Raw genomic sequence first — 18,572 nt, 5'->3', positions numbered from 1 at the left:
GATAGGTATTTACTATTAATTTATCATTGGGATGTAGATTTTTCATATTATTTTATTTGTTGGAAAAGCATGTACAGTTTTCATTGTACATTACGGCATGATTAGCCTTGTTTCTGCGCAAGTTCCCTCGCTTTGGCCTTCTCCAGTTTTGCAATTCTAGCAGCGGATTTGCTGCCAAGAAGACCACCACCCCAGTGGCGTCTGATTTCGTCATGACGATCGTTGAAATTGGTCTTAATCGCCTCAACCACTTTGGTGAAGTTGGCGCGGTCGCCAGAATCGACCTGAAATGAAACAGTCAAACGAAATTAGACAATCTATAGGATTACTTAGATCATGTACACTAACCTAACACAAAATATCAGTTAATTACTAAGAACTAATCATGGTCAATCATTGGATTGGCTCTTTTTTATTTCATCACGAAAACGAGTTAACAATTCTCTCTCATATGTACTATAACAGTTAATAACATAGAAAATGAACTAACCTGTGTGAGAGCAACAGCGCTGCAAGTTTTGCGCCTGACAAGTGCTCCCAAACGTGATTTTCCTTTGACGATACAGTAAGGTACTCCCATTTTACGGCACAACGCGGGCAAGAACAGAACAACCTGGAAAATAAAAGTTACTATACGCCCACTCTGATTATCTGGAAATATGGGAATAATCTATAACAAGGAACTCAGAGTCAACATTCATCCTCTAGACAAAACGATTATTATTGTAAGTTATGCCTTCAGGTGAAGAAATTCTCACATCACAGTAAGGAAATGTTACAGTTTGAATATTCTGATTGAATTTATGAATATCATTATGATGTGGTTGATCACAGAATAAGTTAGTTTGAAGTTTAAGAGCTACCTCAATTGGGTCTACATCGTGAGCAATGACAACCAACTGTGCCTTCTTCTGCTCGACCAAAGTTGTGACAGTGTTTGTGCCGCTGCGAAGTTGGTTGGGCCTCTTAGTCGGAGTGTCTTCCTTTTTCGCCGCCTTCTCCTCAGCTCTGGCTTTCAGCCGCAGCTTCTTTGCAACGGCACTTTCTGGGCGATACTTTTCCAGGATTTTGAACAGCTGTGTAGCTGGCAAACGGAGCAGCCAAATTAATTGTATGTACTTTATAGTCTGTACCAGACCAACCAAGTGCCAATGATGACCATGGAATTTCTTATTACCTGTCTGCTTATCAAGTGTCTGCGTGAATTGGTTGATCGGTGGTGGGACCTTCAACCTTTTTTGGAGGACTGATCGCTGGCGTTGGATGCGGATGTACTTGGGCCATTTGACGAATCGACTCAGGTCCCGGTCTGGCTGAATATCCTGGCCTGAAATAACGGAGCATTGCAGTGTCATGATCGTGTGAATTAACTGCGTACAGAAAAAAGTTGTTCCAATAGCTTGCCAATGCCAAAGTTGCGCGTCCTTTTTTCAAAGAGCGGGTTCGTCAGCTTCTTCGGCTCAACCTTCTTCACAGCGAGTGGAGCTGCTGCTACCTTCTTCCCGACCTTCTTCTTGGGCTACGCAATGTGGGAATGAGAGAAAAAATTATAGCATCACTCACCCTGATTAGGACTTATTAGTTTCAGATAATTTAAAGTTGTAAAAGAAATTGTTGTCTGAAAGGCTCGTGAGTGCATTAGCATAGTTCGAGAACAGTAAAAACACGCCGATTTATAACCTCAAGTAATTGAATCTATACCAGGGTTTGGCTGAAAACTATTCACTTACTCGTATAATATAGAAACCGTACCTTCTTTTGAACCATATTTATAAACACTAATTGCTGGATGCCCTAATTCGTGACTGGATTTGACACAGTCCACGACTCAATTCGTCAAAGAAATCCAGCAAGCGCGACTGCTGGACACATAAAGAGAGCGCAAATGTTTCGGCACAGACTAAATCGACGCAAGATGGCCGCGCGGCAGAGTCTCTGTCACCACGGAGACTAGGGTAAAGAAGACCCTCTATAAGTCTATGAGGAGACCCAACTCTAATGGGGATCATACGAGAAATTCGTCTTAGAAAATTTGTCGTGCCGTAGTTTTAGATTTCACCAAAAATAGCGCTGCTGTCGTGAAGTTTAGAAGTGAAATTGGTAAGAATGGTAAGAATTAGGTCCGTGGTAAGAATTGTCTATATTGTAACGTCCTGACCGGAAAAATTAAGAGTTAGACTCAAAATTGAATCGCGAAAATGAGCTGGGCCGTCTGTACACTTATTAGTTTGGGTCGCCAATATCGATTAAACACTGATAGCAAAACCCCGCGTAATGGAATTATAGTTTAATTGTTATAAGTATTAAATAAGAGAAGTACATACAAGTTATATTGCTTGGTGGAATCGGAATATCTAGTCGGCAAGGTGACTTTGTGAAGCGACGAAGGAACCGTAGGTAAGTTGTTAATAATTGAGGAATTGATTGATGAATTCCAGGTTTTGTAATTAATGAAGAATTTGAATTTTGTTTTTAACGTTGATATTCATTTTAAGATTCAAAACGGGGTTGACAAGAATGGATTACAATCTAGGGAGAATTCAACTCGAAAATACCGAACCGAAATTCTACAAAAAAATTAAGTAGCGATGTATCGTTTAGAAACTTGTATTTAAAAATGCTTTTCGAGTTTGATCTGCACCCGTTTATATAGGGCACAGGTTACCTATGCTCCTGTACAATTTCGGTTAAAAAATTTATTACATTGAGTCATCAGTGATAATTTTTGGGGGGGTAGGTGCTTTGCGATTGGTTCGCACCAAGATCGACGTAATTCGTGTCTCAGTTGTTACCTTATAAAGTTTGCTTCGCGTATCCGGCTAACTTCTAGCTTGCTGCCTAAGCTTGCCTTGCTGTATCATATAATATTTAATACTTTTGATAATGAATATTTTCGCTGGTGGCTTTATGTAAAATTTGTATCATTCCCGTAGTCAGGAAATTCTTATAATTAGATCATTTTACGGTTGGATGATTGTATAATATAATAATTGTATGGCTTGATGTGTAAGACTGAACATGTGTTCGGAGTTTATTGAGTACCATTTTCTATGGCAATATTTTACGGAGTTGCTTTACCTTCGAGATTTATTGTTAATAGTTAATATTAGGTACTAACGGTAACGTAATATTGGCCGATAAGCTTTTTCATATACGATTAAATATATCCCTCAAGGCTAAGATTTCGGTCTCCGCAGCACAGCGTTGGCTTGACGGTGGTACAGCACGGCTTGACGATTTGGTTTTATTAATTCGAACTGTGCTTAGGTTGTAAGGTGAGGTTGCCTATAATGCGGCGTTGGTCTATGCTCTCCCGGAAAACCTTTTCTAGGGGTTTTCTAAGGATTCTAATCTATGATTCTAATTAATGCTAATTTATACTTTCAATGGGCTCGGAGATAACTATGGTAATATCAAGGTTCTGTAGGAGGATCTCGCGACTTTAAGGTAAGTCCAGCATTCATTATGAAATAGAAAAGAAAGAAATTGTAGCTGGGCGGTCAGATATATGTTACAATATATATGTACATGAACATCGAAATTGCTTCTATCTCCTCACCACTCGGCGCATCTTTGCGATATCATTGCCGTTCAGCGTCGGCCAGCGCAAGCTTTATTGTATGGATTTTTGATACCGGATTAGATGTACAGAGTTAGAGCTCTTTTACTCTAGTCCTCATGATGAGATTAACAAGTGACTTTCGGGATGTTCATCCGCCATATTGAATCTGCTATTTTGAAATTTTGAGTTCGAAAAATCTACCACGCAAGTTTGCACATTTCACATTTCCCGCCATCCAAGCATTCTGATTGGTTGACTAAACTTTGCGAACAAATCAGAATGCTTAGTTGGTGGGAAATGTGAGGATGTGAAATTTGAAAAATTACATGATAGATAACCAGATTTGTGATCAGCGACCGAAAACACCCCCTATACAATGCAAATTTCATCTAAGTCCGTTCGGTAGATTTGATGTGCCCCTGAAAGAAATGAAAGGGAAATCCACCCTTTTTGTGGCACGGGTTAGAATTGAGATGAAGATCTGAAAAAGTTGTGGATAAGTCCGTGGTTGTGGAATTATTTTCTAGTTTTGTGGAGCTGATTTGAAATTCAAAAATGACCTTTCTATGAACTACCCTGAAATACATATTGCGCGCTCATGTACCGGTTGATGAAAATTTACATTTACTTGACTCTCTGTCCAAAAGTAAATATCGAACAGATAGCCTTGAACTCCTGAAACAATTGAACTCTACTGTTTCAAATTTACACACCGAGTTGAAAATACTGTTTAGTAATTCTTGTACTACATTAATGATTCTATTACACAAAGGTGTACCTGGGAGCTTAGAGCTGCATTGCATTGAAATTGTATAAGAAAGAAGAATGTATCTCTTTTAAACTTATTGATAAAGATGAATAAAACGATGAAAGGGAAAATGAATACACATTCACTCAAAATACGAGACAAATTACAATAAATAAATTTATTGCTGAATCACTTGTTTCATTACTTACCAACCATACATAATCATTATATATGTATATAACATTTTATTACACTTAGGATGCAGTGTTTTGTTCGAGACTATAAATTATCACAAATCAGGATACATTGCAGTTGCAAAGTCAAAAGAAGGAGGATTGACGGAATCAATGACAAAATTAATTTAAAATACATCTTGGAAAGGAAAATGAGCTTTTTCTGGTTCAAGCAGATCAGCTAAGAAGCACGCAGTTCCGGCAAAACCTTCGTACAATGAATAAGGGCTATCAGGTCTACGGGCGTTCTGATAAAATTCATCAGATTTTAAGAAATTGGCAAATGCTGCAGCTCGATGCCAGTGCTTGGGATCCTGCGTCAAACGATACAACAACAGGAAGACATAACCACTTCCTGCAATCCCATGACATATTCCTGGACCCTTTTTAAGCAAGCCCTTCCTCCATGTTAGTTCTCCGCATTTCAAACACGATTGCAAGTACCGGTCATCTTTCCAGTATAAGTAGGCAACTGCCATTAGATAGACAACGCCAGGTGCTCCGTGACACCAGTGAACCAGCTCATCAATCTCCGATCTTGATCTTCGATCGAGTTCATCCATGGCACATGGAAAATTACCCGACTTTGTCTGTAAACCAAGGAGATAATCCACCGATGCTTGGACAAGCTTTTCTGCAACTGGGTCTGACTCTAGAAATTTTGGTGTTTGGATGAGTACTTGAAGAATGGAAGACAATCCATGCGCAGCACCCAGATACTCAGTTTCGTAATAAGAATACATCAATGGACAAGGGCTTCCATGGTCAGTCGCATATTGCCTTCCAGATTGTAGAATAGCTTGCGCTATTTCGTGAATTTCTTTAAGTGGGACAACCTGGCTGTCCATATGCTTGTTCAGCCACAACGCTCCGATAAGATACCCTGTGCGACCAACGAATAATTCGTCTCCACCGCAGGACAAAAAATTTATTGGCTTGCAGTTATTTGCTCCTTGAAGATATCGCTTAGCATAATCTGAAGCCTTGACACTATCTTTTGCTGCTTTGTGAAGCACAGCAGCGACTGCATAAATCCCAGCATTGCCCAGCAGGAATGAAGACTTCTCTTTTTTTGAGTCTTTGCATCGATCAGCTCGTTCCAAGGCAGGTGCTAAATATTGAAGACCGAACAAGACAAAGTTGCTCCTTTCTTCCTGTAGTTGACCTATTCGACTAAGGTGATAGCCCATGTATGCTATCCCAGCTATTCCAACATATAAGCCACCATCAGCTGAGGATTCTGAGGCCGGTTGCTTTGCCGCAATTTCACGTACAATTTCCATAAGTTCCTTCTTTTGGCCGATTACTTCTTTAAAAACATCTTGGTCTTTATAATCCTCTAATTTATTAACGATGTAACGCAATGGTAGAGACATTTCAATTACTCCATAAGAAATTTATTCCAATGTTATATGTACACTTCTCCTTCTTCTTTTTTGTAGCTATGATCCTCAATTCAATAGCAGTGTCAATTACGTGTATACTTCAAATTAAAAAAACACGTTGACAGTACGTCAAACTTTCGCACCTGCTGTTTTTCCCTAGCCATGAGCTCCGGTTTGTTATACCGATGAACACATTCCAATCATATCCTAATGCATGGAAACGTTAACTCAAAGTTGCTAAAGACAGCCAGCTTATGTGGAGCGTTTTGAAACTCGGCGCAAGTTGGCGTGGGACGATGCGGTGAGCATCGGTACAGAGTTTTTCTACGGTTATCGACATACTTATCATTCGCCCCGAAATTGTAGTTGATGCCGTATTCGGACTCGACCGAAACAATCCAAAGGCTTTGCTTTTTTGCGATTTACAGAAGTCGGAAACTTTTCATCTCAGTTCGTCATCCACTAATTGGACACTCGGAAATATGAAGAAGACATCAAAAAGAGCGTAGGACCAATAGCAGGGAATTGCGAAAGAAATTTTTCATTTTTCGATCGTAAATCTTAATACGCTGCTCGCAGCGTATTCGGCCTGCACACAATCGATAGCCCTTGCAAAATTAGATCAGTGTAGTGTATCAATGAATTATTTTAACAAATTTTCAGAATCGGCCAAAGTTTGACTGGAAAAATAAGGCCTAGGCTGTGTGGATTTAATCATACCTACATATTTACACCACATTGCCACTCCATGGTTCAGCGATGCCACTGCCTCTAGCGTCTAAATTCTGAACTAATCCTCTTACCCGCAGAGTATAGGACGATTTACAATTTCCGTAGCGTGTAAAAGACCGTGCCCTTAGCCGTAACCATAACCGCTTCGGTACGAAGTTGCAGGATAGGGAATTTGTGCTATGATCACGGTCTTATACGAGAGAGACAATTGGCTTGGAGACCATAACATAGATTTCCTATCCTCCAGCTACCACGGTCTTACATACAGGGCTTGCAACGAAGGTAGTGGGGGTGGCTCATTTCACGGGCGCTTATTAATCTCACTTTGTGGCCGCCAGGTCGGCGTTGTGATCGAGGGATGGATAATCAACGCGTGCGCAATGCAGCGCCAACCTAATAATTAATACATTTTCATCCCTACCCCACGTACCATCCCTAGATAGCAGCGCCGCGACATGGCTATGTCAAACACTTAAAACACGGACAACAAGAGAACCACGCCGTTCTGTAGAAAATTGGCTTCGTTGCAAGACCTATATGTAGGACCGTGCCAGCTACCCACTGAAGCGGTAACGGTTACGACTACCGGACATTGTAGATCGTTCTCTAGGCCCGGTGAGCCTACACCAATTGCGTACAGGTTTTCGAACTAATTTACGAGGTGCATAGTCGGTAAGCCTAGCAGATATCGGTGACCGACCAATACCCTGTCGTCTATAGTGTCTGCATCTGGATCTGCATACCACTGCTCCGCTTGAAGGTATTCCGTATCGTGCAATGGTTTCCTGATTGAAGCTTATTACGGCAGAGTATTGGTCAGTTACCGACATGCGTTTACCGGCCATGCATCTCGATAATTAATTCCAAAAAGTTATTTCGTGTCAGATGATTGTCTTCCTGTACTCCAGTCCACGGGCGTCGGTGACTGAAGATGGATAGAGACCGCTAGCCTAATGGGGCTTGCCGTAACGGAAAATAAATGAGATGAATTCATCGAGATGCGACGCTCTGTGCGTCACTGTGCGTCGCGCGACTCAAGTCGGTAACCGATCGGTACGTGAAGATTACGAAAACTAATGTAAACATGGCATGTAAAAATATTCGAGGCAATTGATTTCGCGGCCAAATTCAGCAATGTTGACCCTTCACGGTTGTATTGAAATTGGACAAGGGTGTGATCGATGTGGTACGTCATAGAATTACTCCCAGCATTTTAAAATCGACGGAATTTCCACCAAAAACCATAAAGATTTAGCCTTACTTGTTGAAAAAAATCCTTTGTTTCAGAATCGTTTTCTATGAACTTTTATAGACAAATCGGACCCTGAGAGGCGAGGGAAAGACATCATAATAGCGACAGACCGCCGGTGAGGAAACAGAAAGAAAACATATAAAAATTATTTATACATTTATTTTAACCCAGACTGTGTGTAACAATACAATGTTATACAAATCATATGCTGCGGAGGTGCATTGCACCTGTGTGCAGGGCGAAACCTATTATACATGCTCGAAGACTTCATTATAGTTATTATCTCATACACTACATTTCACATGCTACTTGTGTATTGTGTAGTTATTTATCAACGTGTTTACGTATTATACACTGACATCCGAACACTTGTACTAGATATGTAGCGTAATGAATATACTGAAACTGAACTGAAACTAAACTTCCAAGCTAAGCATTCGTTATGTCCCTTCCCCATCTCTCTAATAATCTGGTGCAGATTGATTGTTTTGCGACCGTTCCTCTCGATCTATGGATCGCACAGAGTCACGACTGCAGAAGAAGTCAGCGTTGCTTTTTTTGTGTGAAAAATCTTTGGTCCGGGGGTCGATTTGTATGACCCTTTCGAAACCGGAAGGACCCCCCAGATCAATGAGAACACTTCATAAAAAGCGTTGGTCCGACAGCAGGGAAATTACGACGCAAACACCAGCAGCAGGAAAAGTGGGAAAATACGTCTTGCGTTTTTTGGCTATTGATCCGTTGCTCGCAGCGCATTGGGACTGCGCTTAATCGATTCCTCTCGCAAAATTACGTCGGAATAGGGCCTGGAGAAATTGATTGCAGCACTTTTCAGAATCGTCGAAATTTTCGCCAAAAATCCAAAGGGGTTAGCCTTACTTTTTTGCTCATTTTTGGAGCCGAAAATTTCTCGTTTAGGAATCGATTAGTATGACCATCTTTAGAGTAATTAGACTCCCAGAAACTCAGAAAACACATGAAAAAGAGCGTCGGATCAACAGCAGAGAAATGGCGATCAAAATCTTCAGTTTTTTTGCTGTAACTTTTGATCCGTTGCTCGCAGCGCATTGGGACTGCGCTTAATCGATTCCTCTCGCGAAATTACGTCGGAATAGTGCCTGGAGAAATTGATTGCAGCGCTTTTCAGAATCGTCGAAATTTTCGCCAAAAATCCAAAGGGGTTAGCCTTACTTTTTTGCTCATTTTTGGAGCCGAAAATTTCTCGTCTCGGAATCGATTAGTATGACCATCTCTAGAGTAATTAGACTCCCAGGAACTCAGAAAACACATGAAAAAGAGCGTCGGATCAACAGCAGAGAAATGGCGATCAAAATCTTCAGTTTTTTTGCTGTAACTTTTGATCCGTTGCTCGCAGCGCATTGGGACTGCGCTTAATCGATTCCTCTCGCGAAATTACGTCGGAATAGTGCCTGGAGAAATTGATTGCAGCGCTTTTCAGAATCGTCGAAATTTTCGCCAAAAATCCAAAGGGGTTAGCCTTACTTTTTTGCTCATTTTTGGAGCCGAAAATTTCTCGTCTCGGAATCGATTAGTATGACCATCTCTAGAGTAATTAGACTCCCAGGAACTCAGAAAACACATGAAAAAGAGCGTCGGATCAACAGCAGAGAAATGGCGATCAAAATCTTCAGTTTTTTTGCTGTAACTTTTGATCCGTTGCTCGCAGCGCATTGGGACTGCGCTTAATCGATTCCTCTCGCAAAATTACGTCGCAATAGTGCCTGGAGAAATTGATTGCAGCGCTTTTCAGAATCGTCGAAATTTTCGCCAAAAATCCAAAGGGGTTAGCCTTACTTTTTTGCTCATTTTTGGAGCCGAAAATTTCTCGTCTCGGAATCGATTAGTATGACCATCTTTAGAGTAATTAGACTCCCAGGAACTCAGGAAACACATGAAAAAGAGCGTCGGATCAACAGCAGAGAAATAGCGATAAAAATCTTTAGTTTTTTTGCTGTAACTTTTGATCCGTTGCTCGCAGCGCATTGGGACTGCGCTTAATCGATTCCTCTCGCAAAATTACGTCGGAATAGTGCCTGGAGAAATTGATTGCAGCGCTTTTCAGAATCGTCGAAATTTTCGCCAAAAATCCAAAGGGGTTAGCCTTACTTTTTTGCTCATTTTTTGGGCCGAAAATTTCTCGTCTCGGAATCGATTAGTATGACCATCTTTGGAGTAATTAGACTCCCAGGAACTCAGAAAACACATGAAAAAGAGCGTCGGATCAACAGCAGAGAAATAGCGATCAAAATCTTCAGTTTTTTTGCTGTAACTTTTGATCCGTTGCTCGCAGCGCATTGGGACTGCGCTTAATCGATTCCTCTCGCAGAATTACGTCGGAATAGTGCCTGGAGAAATTGATTGCAGCGCTTTTCAGAATCGTCGAAATTTTCGCCAAAAATCCAAAGGGGTTAGCCTTACTTTTTTGCTCATTTTTTGAGCCGAAAATTTCTCGTCTGGGAATCGATTAGTATGACCATCTTTGGAGTAATTAGACTCCCAGGAACTCAGAAAACACATGAAAAAGAGCGTCGGATCAAGAGCAGAGAAATGGCGATCAAAATCTTCAGTTTTTTTGCTGTAACTTTTGATCCGTTGCTCGCAGCGCATTGGGACTGCGCTTAATCGATTCCTCTCGCGAAATTACGTCGGAATATTGCCTGGAGAAATTGATTGCAGCGCTTTTCAGAATCGTCGAAATTTTCGCCAAAAATCCAAAGGGGTTAGCCTTACTTTTTTGCTCATTTTTGGAGCCGAAAATTTCTCGTCTCGGAATCGATTTGTATGACCATCTTTAGAGTAATTAGACTCCCAGGAACTCAGAAAACACATGAAAAAGAGCGTCGGATCAACAGCAGAGAGATGGCGATCAAAATCTTCAGTTTTTTTGCTGTAACTTTTGATCCGTTGCTCGCAGCGCATTATGACTGCGCTTAATCGATTCCTCTCGCGAAATTACGTCGGAATAGTGCCTGAAGAAATTGATTGCAGCGCTTACCAGAATCGTCGAAATTTTCGCCAAAAATCCGAAGGGGTTAGTCTTACTTTTTTGCTCATTTTTGGAGCCGAAAATTTCTCGTCTCGGAATCGATTTGTATGACCATCTTTAGAGTAATTAGACTCCCAGAAACTCAGAAAACACATGAAAAAGAGCGTCGGATCAACAGCAGAGAAATGGCGATCAAAATCTTCAGTTTTTTTGCTGTAACTTTTGATCCGTTGCTCGCAGCGCATTGGGACTGCGCTCAATCGATTCCTCTCGCAAAATTACGTCGGAATAGTGCCTGGAGGAATTGATTGCAGCGCTTTTCAGAATCGTCGAAATTTTCGCCAAAAATCCAAAGGGGTTAGCCTTACTTTTTTGCTCATTTTTGAAGCCGAAAATTTCTCGTCTCGGAATCGATTAGTATGACCATCTCTAGAGTAATTAGACTCCCAGGAACTCAGAAAACACATGAAAAAGAGCGTCGGATCAACAGCAGAGAAATGGCGATCAAAATCTTCAGTTTTTTTGCTGTAACTTTTGATCCGTTGCTCGGAGCGCATTGGGACTGCGCTTAATCGATTCCTCTCGCGAAATTACGTCGGAATAGTGCCTGGAGAAATTGATTGCAGCGCTTTCCAGAATCGTCGAAATTTTCGCCAAAAATCCAAAGGGGTTAGCCTTACTTTTTTGCTCATTTTTGGAGCCGAAAATTTCTCGTCTCGGAATCGATTTGTATGACCATCTTTAGAGTAATTAGACTCTCAGGAACTCAGAAAACACATGAAAAAGAGCGTCGGATCAACAGCAGAGAAATGGCGATCAAAATCTTCAGTTTTTTTGCTGTAACTTTTGATCCGTTGCTCGGAGCGCATTGGGACTGCGCTTAATCGATTCCTCTCGCGAAATTACGTCGGAATAGTGCCTGGAGAAATTGATTGCAGCGCTTTTCAGAATCGTCGAAATTTTCGCCAAAAATCCAAAGGGGTTAGCCTTACTTTTTTGCTCATTTTTGGAGCCGAAAATTTCTCGTCTCGGAATCGATTAGTATGACCATCTCTAGAGTAATTAGACTCCCAGGAACTCAGAAAACACATGAAAAAGAGCGTCGGATCAACAGCAGAGAAATGGCGATCAAAATCTTCAGTTTTTTTGCTGTAACTTTTGATCCGTTGCTCGCAGCGCATTGGGACTGCGCTTAATCGATTCCTCTCGCGAAATTACGTCGGAATAGTGCCTGGAGAAATTGATTGCAGCGCTTTCCAGAATCGTCGAAATTTTCGCCAAAAATCCAAAGGGGTTAGCCTTACTTTTTTGCTCATTTTTGGAGCCGAAAATTTCTCGTCTCGGAATCGATTTGTATGACCATCTTTAGAGTAATTAGACTCTCAGGAACTCAGAAAACACATGAAAAAGAGCGTCGGATCAACAGCAGAGAAATGGCGATCAAAATCTTCAGTTTTTTTGCTGTAACTTTTGATCCGTTGCTCGCAGCGCATTGGGACTGCGCTTAATCGATTCCTGTCGCGAAATTACGTCGGAATAGTGCCTGGAGAAATTGATTGCAGCGCTTTTCAGAATCGTCGAAATTTTCGCCAAAAATCCAAAGGGGTTAGCCTTACTTTTTTGCTCATTTTTGGAGCTGAAAATTTCTCGCCTCGGAATCGATTCGTATGACCATCTTTAGAGTAATTAGACTCCCAGGAACTCAGAAAACACATGAAAAAGAGCGTCGGATCAACAGCAGAGAAATGGCGATCAAAATCTTCAGTTTTTTTGCTGTAACTTTTGATCCGTTGCTCGGAGCGCATTGGGACTGCGCTTAATCGATTCCTCTCGCAAAATTACGTCGGAATAGTGCCTGGAGAAATTGATTGCAGCGCTTTTCAGAATCGTCGAAATTTTCGCCAAAAATCCAAAGGGGTTAGCCTTACTTTTTTGCTCATTTTCTGAGCCGAAAATTTCTCGTCTCGGAATCGATTAGTATGACCATCTCTAGAGTAATTAGACTCCCAGGAACTCAGAAAACACATGAAAAAGAGCGTCGGATCAACAGCAGAGAAATGGCGATCAAAATCTTCAGTTTTTTTGCTGTAACTTTTGATCCGTTGCTCGCAGCGCATTGGGACTGCGCTTAATCGATTCCTCTCGCGAAATTACGTCGGAATAGTGCCTGGAGAAATTGATTGCAGCGCTTTTCAGAATCGTCGAAATTTTCGCCAAAAATCCAAAGGGGTTAGCCTTACTTTTTTGCTCATTTTTGGAGCTGAAAATTTCTCGCCTCGGAATCGATTCGTATGACCATCTTTAGAGTAATTAGACTCCCAGGAACTCAGAAAACACATGAAAAAGAGCGTCGGATCAACAGCAGAGAAATGGCGATCAAAATCTTCAGTTTTTTTGCTGTAACTTTTGATCCGTTGCTCGCAGCGCATTGGGACTGCGCTTAATCGATTCCTCTCGCAAAATTACGTCGGAATAGTGCCTGGAGAAATTGATTGCAGCGCTTTTCAGAATCGTCGAAATTTTCGCCAAAAATCCAAAGGGGTTAGCCTTACTTTTTTGCTCATTTTCTGAGCCGAAAATTTCTCGTCTCGGAATCGATTAGTATGACCATCTCTAGAGTAATTAGACTCCCAGGAACTCAGAAAACACATGAAAAAGAGCGTCGGATCAACAGCAGAGAAATGGCGATCAAAATCTTCAGTTTTTTTGCTGTAACTTTTGATCCGTTGCTCGCAGCGCATTGGGACTGCGCTTAATCGATTCCTCTCGCGAAATTACGTCGGAATAGTGCCTGGAGAAATTGATTGCAGCGCTTTTCAGAATCGTCGAAATTTTCGCCAAAAATCCAAAGGGGTTAGCCTTACTTTTTTGCTCATTTTTGGAGCCGAAAATTTCTCGTCTCGAAATCGATTTGTATGACCATCTTTAGAGTAATTAGACTCCCAGGAACTCAGAAAACACATGAAAAAGAGCGTCGGATCAACAGCAGAGAGATGGCGATCAAAATCTTCAGTTTTTTTGCTGTAACTTTTGATCCGTTGCTCGCAGCGCATTATGACTGCGCTTAATCGATTCCTCTCGCGAAATTACGTCGGAATAGTGCCTGAAGAAATTGATTGCAGCGCTTACCAGAATCGTCGAAATTTTCGCCAAAAATCCGAAGGGGTTAGCCTTACTTTTTTGCTCATTTTTGGAGCCGAAAATTTCTCGTCTCGGAATCGATTTGTATGACCATCTTTAGAGTAATTAGACTCCCAGAAACTCAGAAAACACATGAAAAAGAGCGTCGGATCAACAGCAGAGAAATGGCGATCAAAATCTTCAGTTTTTTTGCTGTAACTTTTGATCCGTTGCTCGCAGCGCATTGGGACTGCGCTCAATCGATTCCTCTCGCAAAATTACGTCGGAATAGTGCCTGGAGGAATTGATTGCAGCGCTTTTCAGAATCGTCGAAATTTTCGCCAAAAATCCAAAGGGGTTAGCCTTACTTTTTTGCTCATTTTTGAAGCCGAAAATTTCTCGTCTCGGAATCGATTAGTATGACCATCTCTAGAGTAATTAGACTCCCAGGAACTCAGAAAACACATGAAAAAGAGCGTCGGATCAACAGCAGAGAAATGGCGATCAAAATCTTCAGTTTTTTTGCTGTAACTTTTGATCCGTTGCTCGGAGCGCATTGGGACTGCGCTTAATCGATTCCTCTCGCGAAATTACGTCGGAATAGTGCCTGGAGAAATTGATTGCAGCGCTTTCCAGAATCGTCGAAATTTTCGCCAAAAATCCAAAGGGGTTAGCCTTACTTTTTTGCTCATTTTTGGAGCCGAAAATTTCTCGTCTCGGAATCGATTTGTATGACCATCTTTAGAGTAATTAGACTCTCAGGAACTCAGAAAACACATGAAAAAGAGCGTCGGATCAACAGCAGAGAAATGGCGATCAAAATCTTCAGTTTTTTTGCTGTAACTTTTGATCCGTTGCTCGGAGCGCATTGGGACTGCGCTTAATCGATTCCTCTCGCGAAATTACGTCGGAATAGTGCCTGGAGGAATTGATTGCAGCGCTTTTCAGAATCGTCGAAATTTTCGCCAAAAATCCAAAGGGGTTAGCCTTACTTTTTTGCTCATTTTTTGAGCCGAAAATTTCTCGTCTCGGAATCGATTCGTATGACCATCTTCAGAGTAATTAGACTCCCAGGAACTCAGAAAACACATGAAAAAGAGCGTCGGATCGACAGCAGAGAAATGGCGATCAAAATCTTCAGTTTTTTTGCTGTAACTTTTGATCCGTTGCTCGCAGCGCATTGGGACTGCGCTTAATCGATTCCTCTCGCGAAATTACGTCGGAATAGTGCCTGGAGAAATTGATTGCAGCGCTTTCCAGAATCGTCGAAATTTTCGCCAAAAATCCAAAGGGGTTAGCCTTACTTTTTTGCTCATTTTTGGAGCCGAAAATTTCTCGTCTCGGAATCGATTTGTATGACCATCTTTAGAGTAATTAGACTCTCAGGAACTCAGAAAACACATGAAAAAGAGCGTCGGATCAACAGCAGAGAAATGGCGATCAAAATCTTCAGTTTTTTTGCTGTAACTTTTGATCCGTTGCTCGCAGCGCATTGGGACTGCGCTTAATCGATTCCTCTCGCAAAATTACGTCGGAATAGTGCCTGGAGAAATTGATTGCAGCGCTTTTCAGAATCGTCGAAATTTTCGCCAAAAATCCAAAGGGGTTAGCCTTACTTTTTTGCTCATTTTTGGAGCTGAAAATTTCTCGCCTCGGAATCGATTCGTATGACCATCTTTAGAGTAATTAGACTCCCAGGAACTCAGAAAACACATGAAAAAGAGCGTCGGATCAACAGCAGAGAAATGGCGATCAAAATCTTCAGTTTTTTTGCTGTAACTTTTGATCCGTTGCTCGGAGCGCATTGGGACTGCGCTTAATCGATTCCTCTCGCAAAATTACGTCGGAATAGTGCCTGGAGAAATTGATTGCAGCGCTTTTCAGAATCGTCGAAATTTTCGCCAAAAATCCAAAGGGGTTAGCCTTACTTTTTTGCTCATTTTCTGAGCCGAAAATTTCTCGTCTCGGAATCGATTAGTATGACCATCTCTAGAGTAATTAGACTCCCAGGAACTCAGAAAACACATGAAAAAGAGCGTCGGATCAACAGCAGAGAAATGGCGATCAAAATCTTCAGTTTTTTTGCTGTAACTTTCGATCCGTTGCTCGCAGCGCATTGGGACTGCGCTTAATCGATTCCTCTCGCGAAATTACGTCGAAATAGTGCCTGGAGAAATTGATTGCAGCGCGTTTCAGAATCGTCGAAATTTTTGCCAAAAATCCAAAGGGGTTAGCCTTACTTTTTTGCTCATTCTTGGAGCCGAAAATTTCTCGTCTCGGAATCGATTTGTATGACCATCTTTAGAGTAATTAGACTCCCAGGAACTCAGAAAACACATGAAAAAGAGCGTCGGATCAACAGCAGAGAAATAGCGATCAAAATCTTCAGTTTTTTTGCTGTAACTTTTGATCCGTTGCTCGCAGCGCATTGGGACTGCGCTTAACCGATTCCTCTCGCAAAATTACGTCGGAATAGTGCCTGGAGAAATTGATTGCAGCGCTTTTCAGAATCGTCGAAATTTTCGCCAAAAATCCAAAGGGGTTAGCCTTACTTTTTTGCTCATTTTTGGAGCCGAAAATTTCTCGTCTCGGATTCGATTTGTATGACCATCTTTAGAGTAATTAGACTCCCAGGAACTCAGAAAACACATGAAAAAGAGCGTCGGATCAACAGCAGAGAAATCGCGATCAAAATCTTCAGTTTTTTTGCTGTAACTTTTGATCCGTTGCTCGCAGCGCGTTGGGACTGCGCTTAATCGATTCCTCTCGCGAAATTACGTCGGAATAGTGCCTGGAGAAATTGATTGCAGCGCTTTTCAGAATCGTCGAAATTTTTGCCAAAAATCCAAAGGGGTTAGCCTCACTTTTCTGCTCATTTTAGGAGCCGAAAATTTCTCGTCTCGGAATCGATTTGTATGACCATCTTTAGAGTAATTAGACTCCCAGGAACTCAGAAAACACATGAAAAAGAGCGTCGGATCAACAGCAGAGAAATGGCGATCAAAATCTTCAGTTTTTTTGCTGTAACTTTTGATCCGTTGCTCGCAGCGCATTGGGACTGCGCTTAATCGATTCCTCTCGCAAAATTACGTCGGAATAGTGCCTGGAGGAATTGATTGCAGCGCTTTTCAGAATCGTCGAAATTTTCGCCAAAAATCCAAAGGGGTTAGCCTTACTTTTTTGCTCATTTTTTGAGCCGAAAATTTCTCGTCTCGGAATCGATTCGTATGACCATCTTCAGAGTAATTAGACTCCCAGGAACTCAGAAAACACATGAAAAAGAGCGTCGGATCGACAGCAGAGAAATGGCGATCAAAATCTTCAGTTTTTTTGCTGTAACTTTTGATCCGTTGCTCGCAGCGCATTGGGACTGCGCTTAATCGATTCCTCTCGCGAAATTACGTCGGAATAGTGCCTGGAGAAATTGATTGCAGCGCTTTTCAGAATCGTCGAAATTTTCGCCAAAAATTCAAAGGGGTTAGCCTTACTTTTTTGCTCATTTTTGGAGCCGAAAATTTCTCGTCTCGGAATCGATTAGTATGACCATCTCTAGAGTAATTAGACTTCCAGGAACTCAGAAAACACATGAAAAATAGCGTCGGATCAACAGCAGAGAAATGGCGATCAAAATCTTCAGTTTTTTTGCTGTAACTTTTGATCCGTTGCTCGCAGCGCATTGGGACTGCGCTTAATCGATTCCTCTCGCAAAATTACGTCGGAATAGTGCCTGGAGAAATTGATTGCAGCGCTTTTCAGAATCGTCGAAATTTTCGCCAAAAATCCAAAGGGGTTAGCCTTACTTTTTTGCTCATTTTTGGAGCCGAAAATTTCTCGTCTCGGAATCGATTTGTATGACCATCTTTAGAGTAATTAGACTCCCAGGAACTCAGAAAACACATGAAAAAGAGCGTCGGATCAACAGCAGAGAAATGGCGATCAAAATCTTCAGTTTTTTTGCTGTAACTTTTGATCCGTTGCTCGCAGCGCATTGGGACTGCGCTTAATCGATTCCTCTCGCAAAATTACGTCGGAATAGTGCCTGGAGAAATTGATTGCAGCGCTTTTCAGAATCGTCGAAATTTTCGCCAAAAATCCAAAGGGGTTAGCCTTACTTTTTTGCTCATTTTTTGAGCCGAAAACTTCTCGTCTCGGAATCGATTAGTATGACCATCTTTGGAGTGATTAGACTCCCAGGAACTCAGAAAACACATGAAAAAGAGCGTCGGATCAACAGCAGAGAAATGGCGATCAAAATCTTCAGTTTTTTTGCTGTAACTTTTGATCCGTTGCTCGCAGCGCATTGGGACTGCGCTTAATCGATTCCTCTCGCAAAATTACGTCGGAATAGTGCCTGGAGAAATTGATTGCAGCGCTTTTCAGAATCGTCGAAATTTTCGCCAAAAATCCAAAGGGGTTAGCCTTACTTTTTTGCTCATTTTTGGAGCCGAAAATTTCTCGTCTCGGAATCGTTTCGTATGACCATCTTTAGAGTAATTAGACTCCCAGGAACTCAGAAAACACATGAAAAAGAGC

The 18,572-nt window shown here is 41.6% G+C and overlaps 2 protein-coding genes across 2 annotated transcripts; both read right to left on the bottom strand.

The window, feature by feature from the left end:
- Nucleotides 1-34: 34 nt before the first annotated feature.
- On the bottom strand, nt 35-1,912 carry LOC124404193 (60S ribosomal protein L7a). The gene is made up of 6 exons (XM_046878136.1): nt 1,753-1,912; nt 1,405-1,519; nt 1,178-1,327; nt 864-1,084; nt 491-613; nt 35-284 (listed from the first exon to the last, which is right to left on the bottom strand). The coding sequence occupies exons 1-6, from the start codon at nt 1,765-1,767 to the stop codon at nt 102-104; spliced, it is 807 nt and encodes a 268-aa protein (XP_046734092.1). The 5' UTR covers nt 1,768-1,912; the 3' UTR covers nt 35-101.
- A 2,596-nt stretch (nt 1,913-4,508) lies between these two features.
- Nucleotides 4,509-6,156, bottom strand: LOC124404315 (lanC-like protein 3). Its single transcript, XM_046878349.1, has one exon. The coding sequence runs from the start codon at nt 5,917-5,919 to the stop codon at nt 4,672-4,674; it is 1,248 nt and encodes a 415-aa protein (XP_046734305.1). The 5' UTR covers nt 5,920-6,156; the 3' UTR covers nt 4,509-4,671.
- Nucleotides 6,157-18,572: the final 12,416 nt, after the last annotated feature.

The sequence above is a fragment of the Diprion similis genome, chromosome 3 (assembly GCF_021155765.1).
Source record: "Diprion similis isolate iyDipSimi1 chromosome 3, iyDipSimi1.1, whole genome shotgun sequence".
In the NCBI taxonomy this organism is placed as follows: domain Eukaryota; kingdom Metazoa; phylum Arthropoda; class Insecta; order Hymenoptera; family Diprionidae; genus Diprion; species Diprion similis.
This window is presented reverse-complemented; position numbering and strand designations above follow the sequence as displayed.

Bases quoted from the DNA above. Each gene is read 5' to 3' on its own strand.
- LOC124404193 (XM_046878136.1), bottom strand. The intron at 1,328-1,404 runs GCAAGCTATTGG...CCGTTATTTCAG, and splicing joins GACGCGCAACTTTGGCATTG to GCCAGGATATTCAGCCAGAC. The intron at 285-490 runs GTTAGTTCATTT...GTTTCATTTCAG, and splicing joins GCGCTGTTGCTCTCACACAG to GTCGATTCTGGCGACCGCGC.
- LOC124404315 (XM_046878349.1), bottom strand. From the start codon at position 5,919: ATGTCTCTACCATTGCGTTACATCGTTAATAAATTAGAGGATTATAAA.